Source organism: Prunus persica, chromosome G6 (genome assembly GCF_000346465.2).
Source record: "Prunus persica cultivar Lovell chromosome G6, Prunus_persica_NCBIv2, whole genome shotgun sequence".
In the NCBI taxonomy this organism is placed as follows: Eukaryota; Viridiplantae; Streptophyta; class Magnoliopsida; order Rosales; family Rosaceae; genus Prunus; species Prunus persica.
This window is the reverse complement of record NC_034014.1, coordinates 26,259,935-26,280,257: the sequence shown is the minus strand read 5'-3', so window position 1 is coordinate 26,280,257 and position 20,323 is coordinate 26,259,935. Positions and strand designations below refer to the sequence as shown.

Here is a 20,323-nt window from a genome sequence, read left to right as displayed (position 1 = left end):
ATCAAGGTGAAGATAGATAGAATCTTTCGCAGATCCATCTCTGAACCTTTGCTGGTAACTGTTATACCATCCTCAAAAGAAAAACCAACCCCGCGCGTCTCTCCCTGCTTAATGTGAAAATTCTAGGAATTTGACCTCTGTTAGGGAGTCATCTTTGTTAGCCATCATTGACCGCCATGTTGTCAAAGATCTTCTCGGTATGATTTGAAGCATTGGCCAGGTGCCATTGGTCTTGGGACATTCAATGCGTCCGTAGAATTTGTTGGACTGCAAAACAAGGACACGTAGAGTGGATATATTCTTCAACAAGCATGGAAAGTAATCTGCTAGATGGTTCTTTCCAAGGTTTAAAACCTGTAAAACTGTGCAGTTGGCTAGAGATTTTGGAAACTGACCTTCTATATGGTTTTCACCCAGGTTTAGAGTGTCTAATTCATAATACTCTGGAATTTCAAAATTAGAAATAGTTCCAGTAAGGTTGTTTTTCCTTAAATTAAGTACTCCAATAATTGCTTTTGTTGACAAGCATTGCGGAATCATGCCACTCAGAGAATTATTGGATAGATCAAGCACCCGAAGACCCCCATTGCATATCGATACTGGAATGTGGCCATGCAAGTTATTGCTTGAAAGAGATGGGAAGGAAGTATCGGAAGTGAGGAAATCACCAATGCCAGTTGGTATGATAGAGCTGAAATTATTTTGTGAGTAATCAAGATAGTAGGCATTTCGTAGGAAAATTGGGAGTTTTCCCTGGAGTTGGTTTGAATGAAGGTCAAGCTCACAAACATCAGGCTTAAAGAAAGGAGCTTCTAGAGTTCCTAAGGAGTTACAAGAGAGATTTAAGTCATAAAAATATTTTAAACTCCAAATCCAACTAGGTATCTTGCCTTCAATCCAGTTTTATGAAAGGTCCAAAGAGAATAATGCAGATTGATTTCTCAAGAAATTTGAGATTGTTCTCAATTTGTTTGAAGCCAAATTCAATGTAGCAATTTGAGGAAATGAGGAATATGAGGAATTAGTACCATTGTATAAACTCAGCAAGCTATTGTACGAAAGGTCAGTGTTTGTAAGATTTTTCAGCTGTTCAGGGCCATCGAATGGAAAGGCACTGAAATTGTTGAAAGAAAGACAAAGTGATTCGAGGTCTTTCCAAATTGTTGAAGCTTAAATCAAGGGTAACTAAGTAGGAAGAGATGTTAGGAAACTCGCTAAGTGAGGAAATCATCAATGCCAGTTGGTAAACTTTCCGATTGCTGACGGAATGCGAGAGCCATAGCCAAACATATTATTGGCCAAATTGAGGCTTTGAAGATGTTGAAGATTGAAGAGACTGCTGGAATTGTCAATGCCACCAGAGATAGATTCTCTGCTAAGGTCAAGACGAACAACATGCCTGTCAGTACTGCAAGTAACACCAAGCCAAGAGCAACAGTCGGTACTCGAATTCCATGATATAACCTTGGTAGGGTATGAATAATAAGAATCTTCATTAAATATAAGGCTTTTCTTCAAATGGAGCAATGATAGTTGTTGGTCTTTAATACAGCGGCTGTGAACTGGAGGGATGGTTTTACCACAGATTGTCATAGTAGTGATATTTAAGAATAAGAGGAAGAAACATTGGAGGAAAGTTTTCATGTTGGATAAAACTATCTAGTTTTAGAGTTAATGAACATGGGAAGTGATGAAGAAACTGAGAAGGGTTGTGGTGGCTTTAATATGGTGGGATTTGGAAAAGGCTTCCTTGATGAGAGTTGTTGCTTGCTTGACTTTGAAGTCTTCTCCCATCCCATCCATTTTCAGTAATGAGGACAAATGAAACGGAAGGAAAAGGGAGTTGAGCTGCACCGCATGTAGCAGACAGGGACTTGGCAAACAATCATCACATCTGAGGCCTTTAAAGTCTATCACAAATTAGAAAAACTTGGAAGTGGCAAATCCACTTGCCTTGCTATTTCCATTTTGATCCACATTGACTGTTGTATGAGAGCTGAGGGGAAGAAATTGGATGACAAGGAATCAAAATTTTAAAGCAAAACCAGATTCTAGACCACAAATTCTCAGTGTGTTACTACCCATTCAAAGCCAAACCAGAATTTTTTAAACATTGACCAACTAAGCTATAATTTAACTAGAACAATGGCATGAGTTATTACAATTACTATTATGAAAAATATAACAGCATCAGCTCCAACTAAGTCAACTAAGTCAACTAACTCAGGCAAGTGGGAAATTTGGATTGAGGGACTGAAATAACAGACAGCTAATGGATATATTATATATAGTGGGTTTTTAGTATCGTGGAAAAGGCCTCCACAAGATTTATGGGTTGCTTGACTGTCCATCTGTCTAGTGGGGCTACAATCTAACATGTAGCTGGTTGGGACTTGCATAAGTAGACTGTTCTGTTCAATGCTGCCTTCCTATTTTCATTTTTTCGGTTACTATCATTGACTGACTAATTAAAGTGCAGAAAGAAAGCAGCGGGGGAAGTGGGTGGGAAATTTCGCCCTTCAAATACCATCAGAGCCAAGTAAATTTATTGAAAACAGAGCAGAAAGATACACACTAAAATATTCCAGGCATAACATGGAGGCCAGCTGCATGGCCCCTCATAGCCATTTCAACGTCTCCACCTTTGATTTATGTGAACATGTCTTCTATGGTTACCAAGTCTTTCCTCCAGCTGAGGGAATATCTTGACAAGGATGCTATACATGGCTCTGTAATACCATTTACTCCATCTCTTGCAGAACACAAGTGACCCAATGGCAATTGCACACCCAAATGTAAATCCGATTTCGATGCTAATAAGATCCCAATCAATCTCATTATGTCCAGATCCAGAATCCGGAAGGCTTCCATTCCGTGTTGGCGGTGGCGGCGGCAATCCTGTTTTGTTGTCCAAAGGAGGTCCCGATAATCCTTTGTTACCTGTAAAGGAGGATGGTGGAAATGTTGAAAACTGATTACTGGTTGGGATCATGCCTCCCAGTTGATTGTTTGAGAGATTCAAGAATGCGAGGAAAGTAAGCTTTGTCAACTGTTGGGGAATGTGCCCGCTCAGCTTGTTTTGCGACAGGTCCAAGGACTCAAGTTGCCGCATGTTGCCTAAGCTTGATGGGATTTCGCCTGTGATGGCATTACTGGACAAGTTGAGGATATACAGTGATTTCAATACTCCCATTTCCTCAGGTATTGATCCGTTGAATTTGTTGTCCGAGAAGTCAATCAAGGTGAAGATAGTTAGAATCTTTACGAGATCCATCTCTGAACCTTTACTAGTAACTGTTATAGCATCCTTAAAAGAATAAACAGCTCCAGTATACTGTCCCCCTTCAGATGAAAGGACATTGCTCTTTGGTCGGGAACCATCTTCGTCAGCCGTCATTGCCTGCCATGTTGTCAAGGATCTTTCCGGTATTTCACCATTGAAGTTGTTGTGAGCTAGGTCTACAATTTGAAGCATTTGCCAGGTGCCATTGGTCTTCGAACATCCGATGCCGCCATAAAATCTGTTGGATCGCAAAACAAGGACACGCAAGGTGGATATGCTCTTCAAGAAGCATGGAAAAGTATCTATGATTTGATTGTTTCCAAGGTTTAGAATCTCTAAATTTGTGCAACTGGCTAGAGATTTTGGAAGCTGGCCTTTAATCTGATTCCTTCCGAGGTCTAGAGCTCTTAAACCACAATATCCAGTAAATCTGTTAGAAAGAGTTCCATTAAGGTTGTTTTTCCTTAAAATAAGTACTCTAAGACTCTTCATTTCAGTCAAGCATTGGGGAACCATACCACTTAAAGAGTTATTGGACATATCAAGAACCTCATAACCTGCATTGCATATTGATACTGGAATGAGCCCATGCAAGTTATTGCTTGAAAGAGAGAGGAACACAGTGGAAGCAAGGAAATCACCAATGTCAGTTGGTATGCTAGAGCTGAAACAATTTTTTGAATAATCCAGATAACGGGCACTTGGTGAGAAAAATGGGATTTGCCCCTGAAGTTGGTTTGAATGAAGGTCGAGAGCAGACACACTGGAATTTTTAGGTAAAGGCCTTTCGAGAGTTGAGAAGGAGTTGGATGAAAGATTTAGCTGAGAAAGAGAACTTATCCCCCAAATCCAATTGGGAACCATGCCTTGAATCTGGTTTTCTGAGAGGTCCAAACGTTCTAAATAGATGTGATTTCTCAAGAAATTTGGGAATGTTCTCAACTTGTTAGAAGCCAAGTTCATATCCTGAATTTGAGGAAAAGAGGAAGATGAGGAACTGGAACCATTATATAAAACCAGCAAGCTATTGTGGGAAAGATCAATGGTCGAAAGATTTCTCAGTTGCTGAGGACCATTAAAAGGAAAGCGAGTGAAATTGTTTGAAGAAAGATCAAGTGTATAAAGCCCTCGAAAACTCAAGATAGACACGGGTATTGGTCCTTCCAAATTGTTGAAACTCAAATCAAGGGTAATTAAGTTGGAAGAAACGTTATGAAATTCATGGAGTTGACCAGAAAATTGATTGTGGGAAAGTAGTAGTTCCTTTAACACGGGAGAAGAAAAAATAGATGATGGAATACTCCCATTTAGGAGATTGAATTCCAGTTGGAGATGTACCAGATTAACAAGGTTTTCCCAGTGAATAAAGTCTACCGGACCTTGAAGCCTCTGCGATGGCATGTACAGGCTAACCAATTCTGTCAGGTTTTCCATTGACTTTGGGATTGATCCAGTGAAGCTGCAACCTGAAAGATCTATCGTGGACAACATTTTGAGGTTTCCAATAGAGTTGGGCAAGAAGCCTGAAAAGTTTGTCCATCTCAGTATCAAGGATCGAAGAGATCCATTCTTTGGAAATTCTGGCAAGGAGCCTTCAAGATCCAAATTATGCGAAAGGTCGATATTTTGTAGAGTAGGTACCTGAAAGATCTCTTTGGGAAATGATCCTTGCAACTGACAATATTTGAGACTCAAGGAAGACAACTTTGAATAATTGGCAAAGAATCCTGGAATTGGAGCAGAGATACTGTTAAAATCCAAGCTCAACACGGTCAGGTTTGAAAAGTTGGCAAAGAATGCTGGTATTGGACCGGAGATATAGTTAAAATCCAATCGAATCACGGATAAAGACTGAATTTTAGCCAGGGATTGATCAATAGGACCTGAGAGATTAGTTCCAGACATGCTTAACACCCTCAGGTTTGGCAGTGAAGATGATATTGCTTCGCACCACTGAGCCCCCTGTGCTGATATATCTACATCATCAAGATATAGCTCTGTAAGCTCTGTGAGATTATGAAAGAGCATGCGTAAATTCGGGATCTTAAGGGAGTTGTAAATGTTAGAAATATCAAGGACAACCAACTTTTTCAGGCGTGAAATCTCAATTGGAATTTGCCCTGAATAATCAGTTTTGGACAAATTTAGATACCTCAAATCCGTGAGCTTTCCGATTGCAGATGGAATGCTATGGTCCACACTGCCAAGTTTGTTGTTGGCCAAGTTAAGGATTTGAAGATGTTGGAGATCGAAGAGACTGCTCGAATTGTCAATCCCACCCGTGATGCATTCGCTGCTAATGTCAAGACCAACAACATGCCCACTTGTACTGCAAGTAACACCAACCCAAGAGCAGCAGTCTGTACTTGAATTCCATGATATGACCTTGGTTGACGAAAGTGGAGAATATCCAGATGAATCATTATAAAATGTAAGGCTTTTCTTCAATTGGAGCAATGATAGTTGTTGGTTTTTAATACACTGGCTGTGAACTGCAGGGATGATATTAACACAGATGGCAGTGATGAAGAAAAGGAAGAAATATTGGAGCAGAGTTTTCATTTTGGATGAACTTTTAGTTTTAGAGACTCACGAGGGAAAGTGAAGAAATATGAATGCCTGTGGTGTCTTTAGTATGCAGGGTTGAATTGGTAAAAGGCCTCCTCCATTGTTGCTAGCTTGACTTCGAAGTCTTCTCCCATCTCTATCTGTAACTAGGAAAAATTGGACAGAAATAAAACAGGGGCAACGACTTGACAAGTAACCATCACTGAAGAAAGTTGATACACAATTCCCATGAGTGGTGCCACAATCTACATGTAGCGGGTTGGGACTTGGCATCTAAGAGGTTGCCAAGTCAAAGAAAGTAGATGCTGTTAAATGTTCATGTTGAATTTCTGAGTTGGAAGAATTGTATAGCTGAAGATAGATCCAGTTAAAACGAACTGAAAATGTTACCATGAGGAGGTTATTATTATTATTTTTTTTCTTCCTATAAAACTTTGCCGGTACGTGAAAATTTATTGAAAAATAAAGTTTGGAGTCACAAACAAATTAAACTATATGATAACCCTTCTGCCTTGGTCAATACGTTTGAAGTTCCATCCTATAAAATTAACCTTTTGAAGCTCCATAGGCAGAGTCTGACGCATGCCTATCTCTAATGGCCAGCAACAGTTTTCCATGGCATCTTCACAGAAAGCACAATGCACCGAACAAGCCTTCTCCATAATTCTCTAGACTTGCCACTTTCACATTAACAACATATCCCAGAAAAAAGAGAGCATTTTTTTTGGAACAAAAGATAGTGCCTTTTAACATTTTCGAAAAGCGACAACTATGGGGCCCATTCAAATAGAAACATAGACCAACAAAAAAACCCAAGAAAAAAGGAGAAGAAAAAGACACTAGAAAGGAAGAAACCTGGCAAGCTTCCAGTATACCTAGAAACTGTTGGTGAGCAAATCTCCTCCAACCAAAAAGAGCAGGTTGCTCTGTTACAGATTCAGGGGAAGACCTAATTATGATACGCTACAAAATTGAGTGGCAAGGCAAGATCTCAAAAAACATCCACAATTCAAATCCTTATGATTGGTTGTTTAGACGTGAAATGAACATTAACAGTAGAGAAAATGGTAATCAATTGCAGAGAAGAATGGCACTGCCTCTCACAATAATTATCGAAAGGTGTATACCAAGGTGTTCATTGAATTTACCAAGGTTACGAGTGGAATAGGATTAGAAGGCATATGAAAGTCATGACATGGTTGAACTCCATGCAATAATGAAACTTCAAAAGAAACAAAAACTAAGGGAACCAAAGACAGTTTGCATTGAACTCACATTGAATAACATTACATAAATTATTAGGGCATAATTAAGCTAAAATATGACAACTTAAGCACATTGCTAATCAATTCAGCGTCTCCACCTTTGATTTATGTGAATATGTCTTCCATGAACACCAATTATTTCCTCAGGCTGAGGGAATATCTTGAGAACCATCTTGTACATAGCTCTGTAATACCACTTACTCCATCTCTTGCACAACACAAGTGACCCAACGGAAACTCCAAAGCCAACTGCAAATCCAATTTTAACACCGATAAGATCCCAATTAATCCCATGAATACCAGAATTGGGAAGGCTTTCCAACCACCAGATTTTAACCCAGAAAATCTCAGTGCATTACTCCAAGTTAAACTAGAATTTTTAAACATTGACCAACCAAAACACCAAACTCTAATTACACTTTTACAATAGCGTGAATTATGGAAAATTTGTCGCATGAGATGTTGATATACCGTATACGTCGGACTGAGACTATGAACATTGTGGAAATTGTGAGCTTGCTTTATGGATTGACTAGTTGGCTTGTTGACTTTGAAGTCCATCTGTCGAGTTGGCCCGGCTACAGTCTACATGTTGCTTCCCTATTTAAATTTTTCGGTGAGTGTTTTCTCAAAAAAATAAAAATAAAAATAAAAATTCGGTGAGTATTGGCCAAGATCAATAATCATGGCTCGTGGCCCAAACTAGGATAACAACCCTAATTCTAGGGCGTATATTAGAATAGTTTAATTTTATTTTGCTTTATAAAAAAAACCTAAGATTACAAAATTCCCAAACCATCCTTAAAAAGAATTCCACAAGCCCTCTGCAGCACAGAGGAAAAGAGAGAATTGAGTAAGCTTCCGTAGTAGAATAGGATGGAGGCATATGAAAGTCATGACAACCTTTTAACCGTGGCAAAAATTAAGCAAGCAAACGATAGTAATATGTTTTGCACTCACATTGCATAATACAAGATAAATGATTATTAAGATAAAATATGACAGCAGAAGCACATTGCTTATTTCGTGTATCTTGAAATAAAGAAAAAGATGGCCAGGAACATCCCCAAGCCTTCAGGCATACATGGATTGGCGTCCAGCTGCATTGCTCCTCAACGTCTCCACCTTCGATTTATGTGAACATGTCTTCGATGAATTCCAATTCTTTCCTCCAGCTGTGGGAATATCTTAAGAACCATCCTGTACATAGCTCTGTAATACCACTTACTCCATCTCTTGCACAACACAAGTGACCCAACGGAAGCTCCAAAGCCAACTGTAAATCCAATTTCAACACTGATCAGATCCCAATTAATCCCACGATGGCCAGAATTTGGAAGGCTTCCATTTAATGCTGGTGGTGGTGATAATCCTGTTTTGTTATCCACTGTCAAAGGAGGCCCCCATAGTCCTTTGTTTCCTGTAAATGAGTCTTTTGGAAATGTTGAAAACTGAGTACTGGGTGGGATCCTGCCGACCAGTTGATTATATGAGATATTCAAGAACGAAAGGAAAGTAAGCTTTGCCAACTGTTGTGGAATTTCCCCGCCCAACTTGTTCTGTGACAGGTCCAAGGACTCGAGTACCTGCATGTTACCAAATGAGGATGGGATTTCGCCTGTCAAAGAATTTCTGGACAAGTTAAGGACATGTAGTGATTTGAATTCTCCCATTTCCTTAGGTATTGGTCCACTGAAGTTGTTGCAAGAGAAGTCAATCAAGGTGAAGATAGATAGAATCCTTACTAGATCCATCTCTAACCCTTTGCTGGTAACTGTTATACGATCATTAAAAGAATAATCAATCAACATTGATTTTCCCGCAATAATTGTATCCAGTTGGAATTTGACAATCGATAGGGGACCATCCTCGGGAGCCATCATTACCTGCCATGTTGTCAAAAATATTCCCGGTATTTCACCAGTGAAATTGTTGTGAGCTAGGTGTATGATTTGAAGCACTGGCCAGGTGCCATAGGTGTTGGGACATCCAATTCCTCCATAGAAGTTGTTGGACCGCAACACAAGGACACGCAAGGTGGACATGTTTTTTAACAAGCATGGAAATGTATCTGTTATACGATTGTTTCCCAAGTTTAAAACCTGTAACTGTATGCAGTTACCTAGAGATTTTGGAAACTGACCACCTAACTGATTTCCATCGAGCTTTAGAATTTCTAATAAACTATATTCAGTAACTTGAAAATTAGAAATAGTTCCAGTGAGGTTGTTTCTTGCTAAATTAAGTACTCTGAGACCGCGCATTGCAGTCAAGCATGGGGGAATAATGCCACTCAGAAAATTATTGGACAGATCAAGACTCATAAGAAAACTTGTCGCATTGCATATTGATGCCGGAATGAGCCCATGCAAGTTATTGCTTGAAAGAGAGAAGAACATTGTGGAAGTGAAGAAATAACCAATGTCAGATGGTATAGAATTGAAATGGTTGCCTGAGTAATCCAGCTGGTAACCAAATGGTATGAAAGTTGGGATTTGACCCTGGAGTTGGTTTGAATGAAGGTCAACTATTGATACACTAGAATTATATAAAGGAGCTTCTAGAGTTACCAAAGAGTTGCAAGAAAGATTTAGGTAATAAAGATGACTGAAACTCCAAATCCAATGGGGTATCTTGCCTTGAATCTGGTTTTCTGAAAGGTCCAAATATTCTAAGTCGGAAGAGGTGTTAGAAAATGCATGAAGTTTACCAGAGAATTGATTGCGGGAAAGTACTAGTTGTGTCAATAAGGGAAGATAAAAGAGAGACGATGGAATACTCCCCTCAAGTAGGTTGTCATCCATCTGGAGGTCTACCAGATTAATAAGGTTTTCCCAGCTAATAGAATCAATTGAACCACTGAACGTATTTAATCCCAAATGCAAACTAACCAATTGTGTTAGATTTGCTATTGACTTTGGGATTGATCCATAGAAACTGCAAGATGATAAATTTAGATACCTCAAGTTCACAAGCTTTCCGATTGCAGATGGAATGCGAGTACCATAGGTAAAATGGTTGTCAGCCAAATTGAGGCTTTGAAGGTGTTGAAGATCGAAGAGACTGCTTGAATCGTCAATGCCATCGTTGATAGCTTCGCTGCTAAGGTCAAGACCAACGACATGCCCATCACTACTGCAATTAACACCAAGCCAAGAACAACAATCGGTGCTTGAATTCCAAGATATAACCTTGGTTGGGTATGAATCAGAATCAGGATCATGAGAAAATTGAAGGCTTTTCTTCAAATGGAGCAATGATAGTTGCTGGTCTTTAGTGCAGAGGCTGTGAACGGCAGGGATGATGGTAAAACAGATTTTAGGGATTAAGAATAGGAGCAAGAAATATTGGAGCAAATGTTTCATTTTGGTAAACTTTTTAGTTCTAGAGACGCTAGCTAGCTGATCAGGGAAAGTGATAACAACTGATGAGAAATAAAGGTTGTGGTGGATATATATATATATATATATATGTAATACTATATATGGTTTGACTTTGAAGTCTTCTCCCGTCTGTAACCAGGAAAAAGTAAGCATGGAAATTAGATGCATGATAAGTCATACTCCATAATGCATGTTCGTATTTTTCTTCGTCAAGTGTCCCATCCCACTTACGTGCTCTGGGGTATCCATAAATGCATGTTCGTATTTTTCTTTGTTAAGTGTCGTTGTGTTTGCAAAGGTGATTAGAACAATTCGTCATGGCAATAAGTCTATCTCTTTGCATTCAAGTTTAAATATCTCTATTCAGGAATATTAAATTACTTTAAAGAATCCTTACTATTGACCTTTTATTTATTTATTTATTTATTTATTATTATTATTATTTGCTTATATATTTTTTTTTCTTTCTTATGTTTTTGTGATTGAGTCGGTGCCTGCAAGAAATTGACTTTAAAAGGCTTAATTTGACAGGACCCGACCCAATTTCTGCTTTGAAATTCGAGCCAAGTCCTGTGCGTGTCCGACACCTGGCGAATGTCGGGCACAAAAGACCTTTTTATCCCTCTCGTTTCAAATTCTTTTTACACTTTCCCTTAGACTTCTGCCGAAAATTCGGCAGAGTCTCCCCTGTATTTTGACCAAACCAAAAGTTTTCCACCTGTTAAACAATCAAATAAGTCCACACCAACTGCCAGAATATCTCAAATAACAGAACTCAACTCCAGTTTTTCAGTTTCAAATAGATATCAGAGCATTTTCTAGAGTTTTTAGGGTTCTAAGGATTTTCCACAAAACTCTACCTTATTTGGTGGCGCGGAAGCTATGAACGGCCCGGTGGTGGATCATGCGCACTTCTACGGCCTGGGGGCGAAAAACAAGTTAAAAACGTGAGTGGACAAAAATAAGGTTCTTAAAAACAAGCTAGAACATAGTAACCCCTGTTTGAAATACATAGGGATATAAATCGCTAATTTGTCTCTATGTCAAAACAAGGTATTCAAATAAGCATGTAAAGCGCGTTAACGAATATACTCGTATACTGAACAAATATATAAGGATATAAATGCGCGAATATCAAAGAAACTGGTATAAAATAACTGAAAGTCATAATTGAGTAAAAGAAAACTCAAAATCCTTTGAAAATACCACCTATTTGTACCCCTGTCATATCCGTCAATTCCCCTGGCAGGTCTCGGGCGCCACGCAGTCTACCCGAGCCGCAAACTGGCGAAATCAGGGGACTATGATCCGCCGGCAGGTCCTCGATGACACCAAGTCAGCTCGAGTCGCTCTAGCAGGATGCAGGGGACCGTAGTCAGCCTGATCCGCAATCCTGGCAGGTCTCGGGGACACAGAGTCAGCCGAGCCGCAATCCTGGCAGGTCCCGGGGACAGAGTCAGCCGAGCCGCAAATCCTGGCAGGTCCCGGGGACACAGAGTCAGCCGAGCCGCAAATCCTGGCACTCACAGTCCGAGCGTCCCCGAAACTCGTGAGGCAATGTCAAGTGCACTGACGTAAACTGAAATCAGACTAGATGTCCGTAGACATCGGTCCGACTGTGGGTAATCACCATAAATAAATGGGTACACGGTGGTCTAACTAGGAAATCTGATAATTCTTTGAAATCTGATATATGAACTGCAGTCTCAATGCTGCTACTATTTTGTTATGTAAGGCTCAAGGTCTGCTGTTAATATAACCTCAATAATATATATATATATATATATATAAAACTCAAAATAGTTAACAGTATAAAACATGCTCTAAGACATGCAAGAATACTTATTCAAGATCAAATAATGAAATTAATTCAGATAACTCATTTATAAAAACTTATTTATATAAAATCGATATAAAATCATCTATGTAAACTCATTCATATAAATAACTCCTTTATATAAAATCATTTATGAAAGAAAGTCCACTCACAGTTGGTCCGAGCTAGCTGGACCTCTTGAAGGTCCCTCCTGTAGGTCGACTGGACTTCTGGTGCCTGATTAACCATGAATAATAAATCAATAAACTGCTGAATAAAAAGAATTTAAATTAAACACCCTGCCCCCGGCTCTTAGAAATACGTGCACTCTTTTCAAGTTACTCTTATGCCCACATTAGCCTTTCAGACTCTTAGATCAGTTTTGGAAGACTCGACGCTTGACTAAGCGATAAGCTGCCAGATCGGCCGACCCGGGACCCGTGGGGTCCATGATCTCCGATGGCCAATCTGGGCTTCTCTGAAGATTCCTCATAGAGAAGGAACCATGTTCCGCGAATTCGGTCCGAAACGGACGGTCGGATTAGCCGAAATCGCGTTATCGCTTAAAATCCAAACCCTAGCCCCAGGGTTTGCGATTTCGGAGTATCCGGGACTCCGATTCGCAATCCGTTGAATCCTACACGATCCTGGAATCATGTAGACCGACATATCCAAAATTCAGTGTGATCCAACGATTTGACGACACTGCACCCAAGGATCGCGCGATATGGAAAATCCGTTCGGGGCTCAAACGGACTCCGAATTGAGATCCGCGAAATCCTACGCGCTCGTAACGACACGAGGGTCACAAAACTGTACAGAATTACTTCACCACCCTCGCCCACGCGCCCCAGCACGCGCGGGCAAATTTGGGTGTCTTAAGCGATTTCGGGTGGTCGAACAATCTCGGAACCAGGACTCCAAACTCCTATCCTAGGTAAAACACCCCATTTGGAGTCACTTTTGTTCTTGGACATACCCCAAAAAGTGATCGAAAACAGTAGATCACGGCGGCCGAAGTTTCGGCCAATTTTCAAGTCGAAAATCGAACCCTTTAGAGCTAAAATCGATCAAAACCCATACATACATTAGCTAGAACACGAAAAATAGCTGAGAAACCATACCTTACTCGATCGATTTGGTGGAGAATTGAAGGAGAAAATCGAGCTCAAAGTTCAAACTGGAAATCCGGCGAAAATGGAGTTTTACGGCGAGCTCCTGCCACGGAAACTCCGGCGAAGGGTCAAGAAACGTCGGCGGTCGAGTGGTGGTTCGTTTGGTACCAATGGCGGAGATCGGTTCCAAGTGTGGCGGCCGTGGCGTCAAGGAGAAGGAGGAAAGGTCGGGCGGCTGGAGCAAAAAAAAATCGGGAGGAGAGAGAAATGAGGAGAGAGAGAAGGAAAAAGGGTTAAAAATCTGACTTTTGGCCAAATTACCATTTTGCCCTTCACGGTATTTTGATCGTATCTTCTTCGTTACAACTCCGATTCGGGTCTACTCCGTGTCTACGGACTCCTCTCGCCGTGCTCTACGCAACGGCGCAAGTGGAATTGCCAAATTCTTTCTCGATCAAAAAGTCAATTTTCCCCCTATTAAATAATGCGAGGGCAAAATTGTCTTTTTGCTAGAAGATATTATCCTTACTTTTTAGATATTTTATTTCTTTTTAGATATTTTGTTTTGGGTTATTACATGATTGAATCTTATTGTTCACCGAGACTAATTTTATTCAACCATCTCAAGTGATTCATATTGTTCTTATTATGAGTAATTAAAACGTTTATGTTTATCTATAGTGAAAAGAAAATTAAACTTAATATATGGTGTTATTTCAGGTTTAACATAATTTTAAGTAAATTTTTTGTATTAAGCCTTGTTTCTCCCCAAGCAATGATCGCGTTTTACAGAATAAGTTACATTTTTGCAATATCAATCTGCAGTTTGCTTACTTCCCAAATACCACCCATAAATTCTCAGTGAATTACTCCAATTTAAACCCAATAAAACTAGAAATTTTAAACATTGACCAACCAAAAAAGTACTAAACTCTATCTAATTACATCTTTACAATAGCGTGGGTTATAAGTAATTGTAGCACAAGTGCAAAATTTGTCGCATGATATATTTTGATATGTCATTGAACAGAAAGACTTATTGAATTGTGCGATTGCTTTATGGATGGACTAGTTGAGTTGTGACTTTCAAGTCTTGCCGTATTTGTCTAGTTGGATTTTTCGGTGGCTCTTTACTTCACTAAGGTCAGTCAATACATCCAAGGGCGGAACCATAATTTTTTCAACGGGTGGGCTAGCTAAAATTGTTAGCTTAAAATCTAATGATCAAAATTTTCTTTTTTTGTATATACTTACCGTTTCTATAGTATTTTTTTTATAAATAAAGTATACATTAAATCATATAAATCACACTAGTTCATAGCTTCATTGATTAATTTTCAATAAACTTTAACATAAAACAAATACATATTAAATGCGACGAAAAAAAATACTTCAACAACATAATTAAAAATGTACCTATTCAAGTTTTTTTTTTGGACAAAGAAGCTTTCATTAAAAAACAGAATAGGCATACAAAAGGATACCATCCTGAACAGCTAATAGAAACTCAAGGAAAAAAACTAAACTCACAGAGTCTAGTAACCAGTTTTCCCCCACTAAGACAAAAACACTGAAAACAAAAATTACAATTAAGGGGGACTAGGAAGTCCATCAGAAGCCAGAACCCGCACCAGGGACGGAGGTGGCTGATTAGCCCATCCTTGCGGACACACCGCCCTTAATCCTATCGCCGCCGTCACGTGAGCGGCGCGATTTGCACCACGAGGGATCCAACACCATTCCACGTCAGAGAACCCCGCACTTAGGCGTCTGATCTCATCAAGCAATGGGAGAATGGTCCAGGCCTTCGTGCATACATTACCTTTGATACTATCAATGAGGACTTTTGAGTCTGATTCCATCTCTATCTTTGAGTAACCTCTCAAACTTGCGCATCTTAGAGCCTCGATAGCTGCTTCAGTTTCTGCATTCAGTGCACTGTTACAACATCGTTTACTAGCAAAACCATAGCAGAAATCCTTATTATGATTCCTCATCACCACACCCAATCCTGCCTCATGGTTTTTCCAAGCCGCATCGAAATTGATCTTAATTGCACCGTTAACAGGGGGTTTCCAAATATCAGTGGGTTGGGAGAAAACACCAGCCCCGTTTCTGGTGGAGATTTCATGACGCCTCAGCACATCAAATTCCTCTGCTGCTGAGGCAGCTCGTTCCACCACACATCTGGGATCGATTGTAATGTCCTCAAAAAGAAACTTGCACCTTGCTTTCCATATCTCCCACGAGATAAAACTAACCAAGGACAAAACCCATACTCTTTCGGATTTGGAAAACATCTGACTATTTAACAGTCCAGTGAACCAGCGATCGAAAGTAGTGATGCTTTGAGGGTTCACACGGTAATTTAATGGTGAGCCAAACCAGACCGCTTGGGTCCAAGGACATAGAAAGATAGCGTGTTCCTCAGATTCTTCATACTGATTGCATATGGGGCAAAATGGAGACGAAATAATTCTTCTGCGATACAGATTCAACTTAGTAGGCAAGGCCCTAACCATCATGCGCCAGAGGAAAAACTTGACTTTGGGAAGAGTGGGAGATGCCCAAATATCCTTCCACACTCCCCTTTCAATCACATGGGACGACCGGTTATACCCTCCGATGTAAGAAGCAGAGACCACCTGCAGATTGTAACCAGACTTCACAGAATACAAACCGGATTTGTTCCAGGGCCACACAATTCTGTCCTCTCTGTGCAAGTTACCAATAGGAACCTCATTGATAAGCTTAATGGTGTCCTGGCTCACATACTGAGCTAGAGCTTGAGTGTTCCAAGTTCTGGTCTGGCCGTCTAAGATCTCACTTACCAATTGGGGAGCATTCAACGGTACAGTGATCAGTGGCACAACATAACCTTGGTGAGGGGGTAGAAGCCAACGATCCTCCCAAATCTTAGTATTGTGGCCATTGAAAACTTGATGCCTTATATTTTCCTTAATAACCTCTCTGCCTTCCAATAAGCTAATCCAACCCCAAGAAGGACGATGACCAGCCACGGCATTCATAAAATCACGATTTGGAAAGTACCTGGCCTTAATCAATTTTGCCCAGTAGGAATTAGGCTCATGAATCAGTCTCCATGCTTGTTTACCAAGGAGTGCTAAATTGAATGTGTTGAGGTCTCTGAAACCCAACCCACCATCGGATTTTGGAAGGCATAAAGCAGACCAAGACTTCCAATGAATCTTTGTGTCAGAGTTAGGTTTTCCCCACCAGAACTTGGCCATCTCACTGTTAATTTCATCACATAGACCTTTTGTAAATTTGAAACACTGCATGGGGAAAGTTGGGATAGCAGTGGCAATTGCCTTAATAAGGACTTCCTTTCCTGCTAATGAGAGCGAGCTTTGCTTCCAGCCCAAGATCTTATCCTTAACCCGCTCCTTAACATAATTCATAGCTGCCTTCTTTGATCTCCCCCACATAGTAGGCATCCCCAGGTAATTCCCGGGATTATCCGTTCCTTCCACAGCTAGAATAGAGCCAATTGTAGTCTTCAACTCAGCAGGAGTATTACTACTGAAGTAGAGACAAGATTTTTCATGATTAACTAATTGTCCCGAGGCAGCACAATAACGATTCAGCAGATGCATAAATCTGCGGCAGTTAGTCACGTCGGCTCTGAGAAAGAAAAGGGAATCATCTGCAAAAAGGAGGTGGGAAAGAACTGGGCTTCTTTGTGCCATCTTAATTCCTTTGATCCATCCTCCCGAGATACATTTTGACAGATTTTTGGAGAATACATCGCTTACCAACAAGAACAGGTAAGGAGACAGAGGGTCTCCTTGTCTAAGCCCGCGAGATGGTCTGAAAGTCGGACCAGGTTTTCCATTGATGAGCACAGAGTAGGAGACAGAGGAAACACAAGCCATGATTAATCTAACCCAATGGTCACAGAAACCCAATTTGCATAGAAGCGCCTCTAAAAAGTCCCACTCTACACGGTCATAGGCTTTATTCATATCCACTTTCAAACCCAACTCATGTCTACTCCCCCTAGTCTTGAGCTTCAAGTGATGATAAGCTTCATGAGCAATGGAGATATTATCCTGAATCACACGGTCTGCTACAAAGGCGTTCTGGTTTGGACTGATCAAAAATGGGAGAAGACTGCTTAGTCTGTTGGCTAGCAATTTTGCCAAAATCTTATATGCATAGTTGCAGAGGCTGATTGGACGGTATTGCTCAGGCAATACAGGATCAAGGACTTTGGGGATTAGGGCAATGTGAGTTCTGTTTAGAACCTTAATTTGATCGTTCCCATTAAAAAATCCAGAAGCGGCTCCACTCACAATGTCTTTAACTATTGGCCAAAATTTTTGGTAAAAGACTCCAGGAAAACCATCAGGGCCCGGGGCCTTTAAAAGACCCAATTGTCCAACAGCTTGGTAGACCTCGCCTTCAGTTACCGGGGCCAGAAGGAGCGCATTCATTTCCTCTGTCACCACACAATCTACAATCTACAATCTACATTATTCAAGTTGTATCATGCAATCCTTGAGAGAATTGAAATTTTTGTTATTGCAATGTGTGTTTTTATTATTGCCTTACAACTAAATTGATAAAGAATTGGGCTTTTTTGAATTTTAATAGAATAATAAATAGTGGGTTATATTTAAAACAACTCATTTATATAAGCTTGATTTTTTTTATTTCCCCAATAACTTCACTGTGCTATATCCCACCTAAGCCATTGGAGTAGTTCCGCCAGTGAATACATCAATGACTCAATATAAACACAACGTCATGGCTCATGTGTCATAGCTCTAGGTCTAGGGTTCCCATTATGTGGACATATTTTCATGTAAATTTCTGGGTTGGTTGGAAGAGGAATTCTCCATAAATTTGGAATGGAGATGTTTGGTCCGACCTCAGACATGAAGATGTTGGTGGAATTTCGAACCAAAGAGTAGAGTTGCTCTGTACTCACTACCAACAAAAAAAAAAAAAAAGGTTCATTACCAACTAACTTTTTCCGAGGGCTCCCAAATTCCCTTGGCAAAAGTGTTTTTTCTGACGAAAAAATGTTGTCCGTTGGAAATATGTCACAGGCTGGAATTTATTTCCGACAAAGGAACGGCCCTTGAAAAAGGTCTCTATGGTCGTCGGAAATGTAATTTATTTGGCGGGAAAACTTGGCACAAACTTTATTAACGACAACAAATTTGTTTGTCAGAAATAAGATGATTATTTCCGAGGGGCTTCTCATGCCCTCGAAATTGTTTTACTATTTCCGAAGAGAAATATGTCCACTCGATAATGCCGTTATATTTACGACCAAACTCATCCTTGTCGGTAATAGTTGTGCTTGTTTCGGAGGGCATATTCACAGTTGTCGAAAATCACAACTGAATTCCGAGGGCAACATATGGTCGCCGGTAATAATTTTTCTATTTACAAGGGGAATTAGCAGTCGTCGAAAATGCCTATCTTAAAATATTCATAACAAATTAAATTTTAAGAAAAACACACCTAAAAAAGCTACGCATTCTTACAACAAATCCCTCGATTTTAGAGGTCTAAATCATGATTCCACGTAATTGAGGGATCAAAGAAGCAAGAGTGTTAGGTTATCAAACATTAACTAGTGCTTTATTTTTTTACAAACTAATTTGAGTTTTTGTTGTCACTTTGAATTTTTATCAGTAAAAATAACATTTTCGAAGCTTTAGGACAAAGAGAATGTCACTAGGATTTCGTATGAATTTTTGGTGTATTTTTCAAAAATTTAATGTATTTATTTTGATTTTTAGGAGTGAAATCATATAAAATCTATTTTAAACTGAATTGATCGACAATTTCTTACAGGTGCTTTTTCTGTGTTAGTGATGCGTGTCCTCATGCCACAACACCACTTTTTTTTTTTTCCTTACTTTTTTGTTGTTTATCTTAACAAATTCATAACAAATTAAATAAAAATTAGAAAAGTACGCCGAAAAAAGCTACATACAACTTATGACAAATTATTTGATTCTAGAGGTCTAAAATCATGATTCCACATAATTAAGTTCATAGTAATCATTAGATTAAAGAAGCAAGAGTGTTAGGTTATCAAACATTAATTAGTGTTTTGTTTGTTTACAAACTAATTTGAGTTTTAATTGTCACTTTGAATATTTATAAGTAAAAATAAGATTTTCCAAGCTTTAGGACGAGGAGAATGTCACTGGGACTTTGGAGGAATTTTTGGTGAATTTTTCAGATTTGTAATGTATTTATTTGATGTTTAGGAGTGAAATCATATAAAATCCATTTTTAACTGAATTGATCGACAAGTGGCAGCTTCTTGCAGGTGTTTTTCCTGTGTTGGTGACGAGTGTCCTCATAACACAACGACACCTATTATTTTTCTTACTTTTGTCCCTTTGATTTTATAGGTCTAAAATCATGATTCTACACAATTGAATTTATAGTATTCATTAGATCAAGGAAGCAAGAGTGTAAGGTTTAACTAGTGTTTTGTCTGTTTACAAACTAATTTGAGTTTTGGTTGTCACTATGAATTTACATTACCCACTAACCTATCGTCACACTTTCAAGAGCATGCCAATATAATTCCTTATTGTTTTTTTATTTTTTGTTGTATCATTTTATGTGGAGAATCTCTGTTGAACTGGCTCCTATTCTCCATTTATTTTTATAATTATTCATATTTTAATATACTGTTGGTTTATATATTTGTTTCTTTAAAATGTAGTTGTGTGTTGATTTTTTTTACATAAAGGTAATTTTGAGTTATTCAAAAATTTACTCACAAAGAATTTAAGAAATGAATATTTAAACAAAAATACTTATTTACGTAAAAAAATCATAAAATAAAATAAAAATTTGTTGCCGCCTTTCCCCCCAAACAAATTTCAGAAACTCAT

At 39.2% G+C, this 20,323-nt stretch overlaps 2 protein-coding genes across 7 annotated transcripts; both read right to left on the bottom strand.

Moving 5' to 3' along the window:
- On the bottom strand, positions 2,138-6,266 carry LOC18775558 (receptor-like protein 12). 3 transcript variants are annotated; one of them, XM_020565175.1, is made up of 2 exons: positions 5,167-6,266; positions 2,138-5,010 (listed from the first exon to the last, which is right to left on the bottom strand). In XM_020565175.1, exons 1-2 carry the CDS (start codon positions 5,843-5,845, stop codon positions 2,630-2,632), a joined length of 3,060 nt encoding a protein of 1,019 aa, XP_020420764.1. In that variant the 5' UTR covers positions 5,846-6,266; the 3' UTR covers positions 2,138-2,629. The 3 variants fall into 3 exon arrangements, with proteins under 3 accessions (XP_020420764.1, XP_020420766.1, XP_020420765.1); XM_020565177.1 differs by having other exon boundaries at positions 2,138-5,259; positions 5,436-5,522; XM_020565176.1 differs by having other exon boundaries at positions 2,138-5,289; positions 5,436-5,486.
- On the bottom strand, positions 7,854-13,700 carry LOC18774688 (receptor like protein 30). 4 transcript variants are annotated; one of them, XM_020567562.1, is made up of 4 exons: positions 13,440-13,700; positions 12,489-12,552; positions 8,862-11,420; positions 7,854-8,702 (listed from the first exon to the last, which is right to left on the bottom strand). In XM_020567562.1, exons 3-4 carry the CDS (start codon positions 10,665-10,667, stop codon positions 8,229-8,231), a joined length of 2,280 nt encoding a protein of 759 aa, XP_020423151.1. In that variant the 5' UTR covers positions 10,668-11,420; positions 12,489-12,552; positions 13,440-13,700; the 3' UTR covers positions 7,854-8,228. The 4 variants fall into 4 exon arrangements, with proteins under 4 accessions (XP_020423151.1, XP_020423149.1, XP_020423152.1 ...); XM_020567560.1 differs by having other exon boundaries at positions 7,854-11,420; XM_020567563.1 differs by lacking the exons at positions 12,489-12,552; positions 13,440-13,700 and adding an exon at positions 11,709-11,906 and having other exon boundaries at positions 7,854-9,002; positions 11,360-11,420.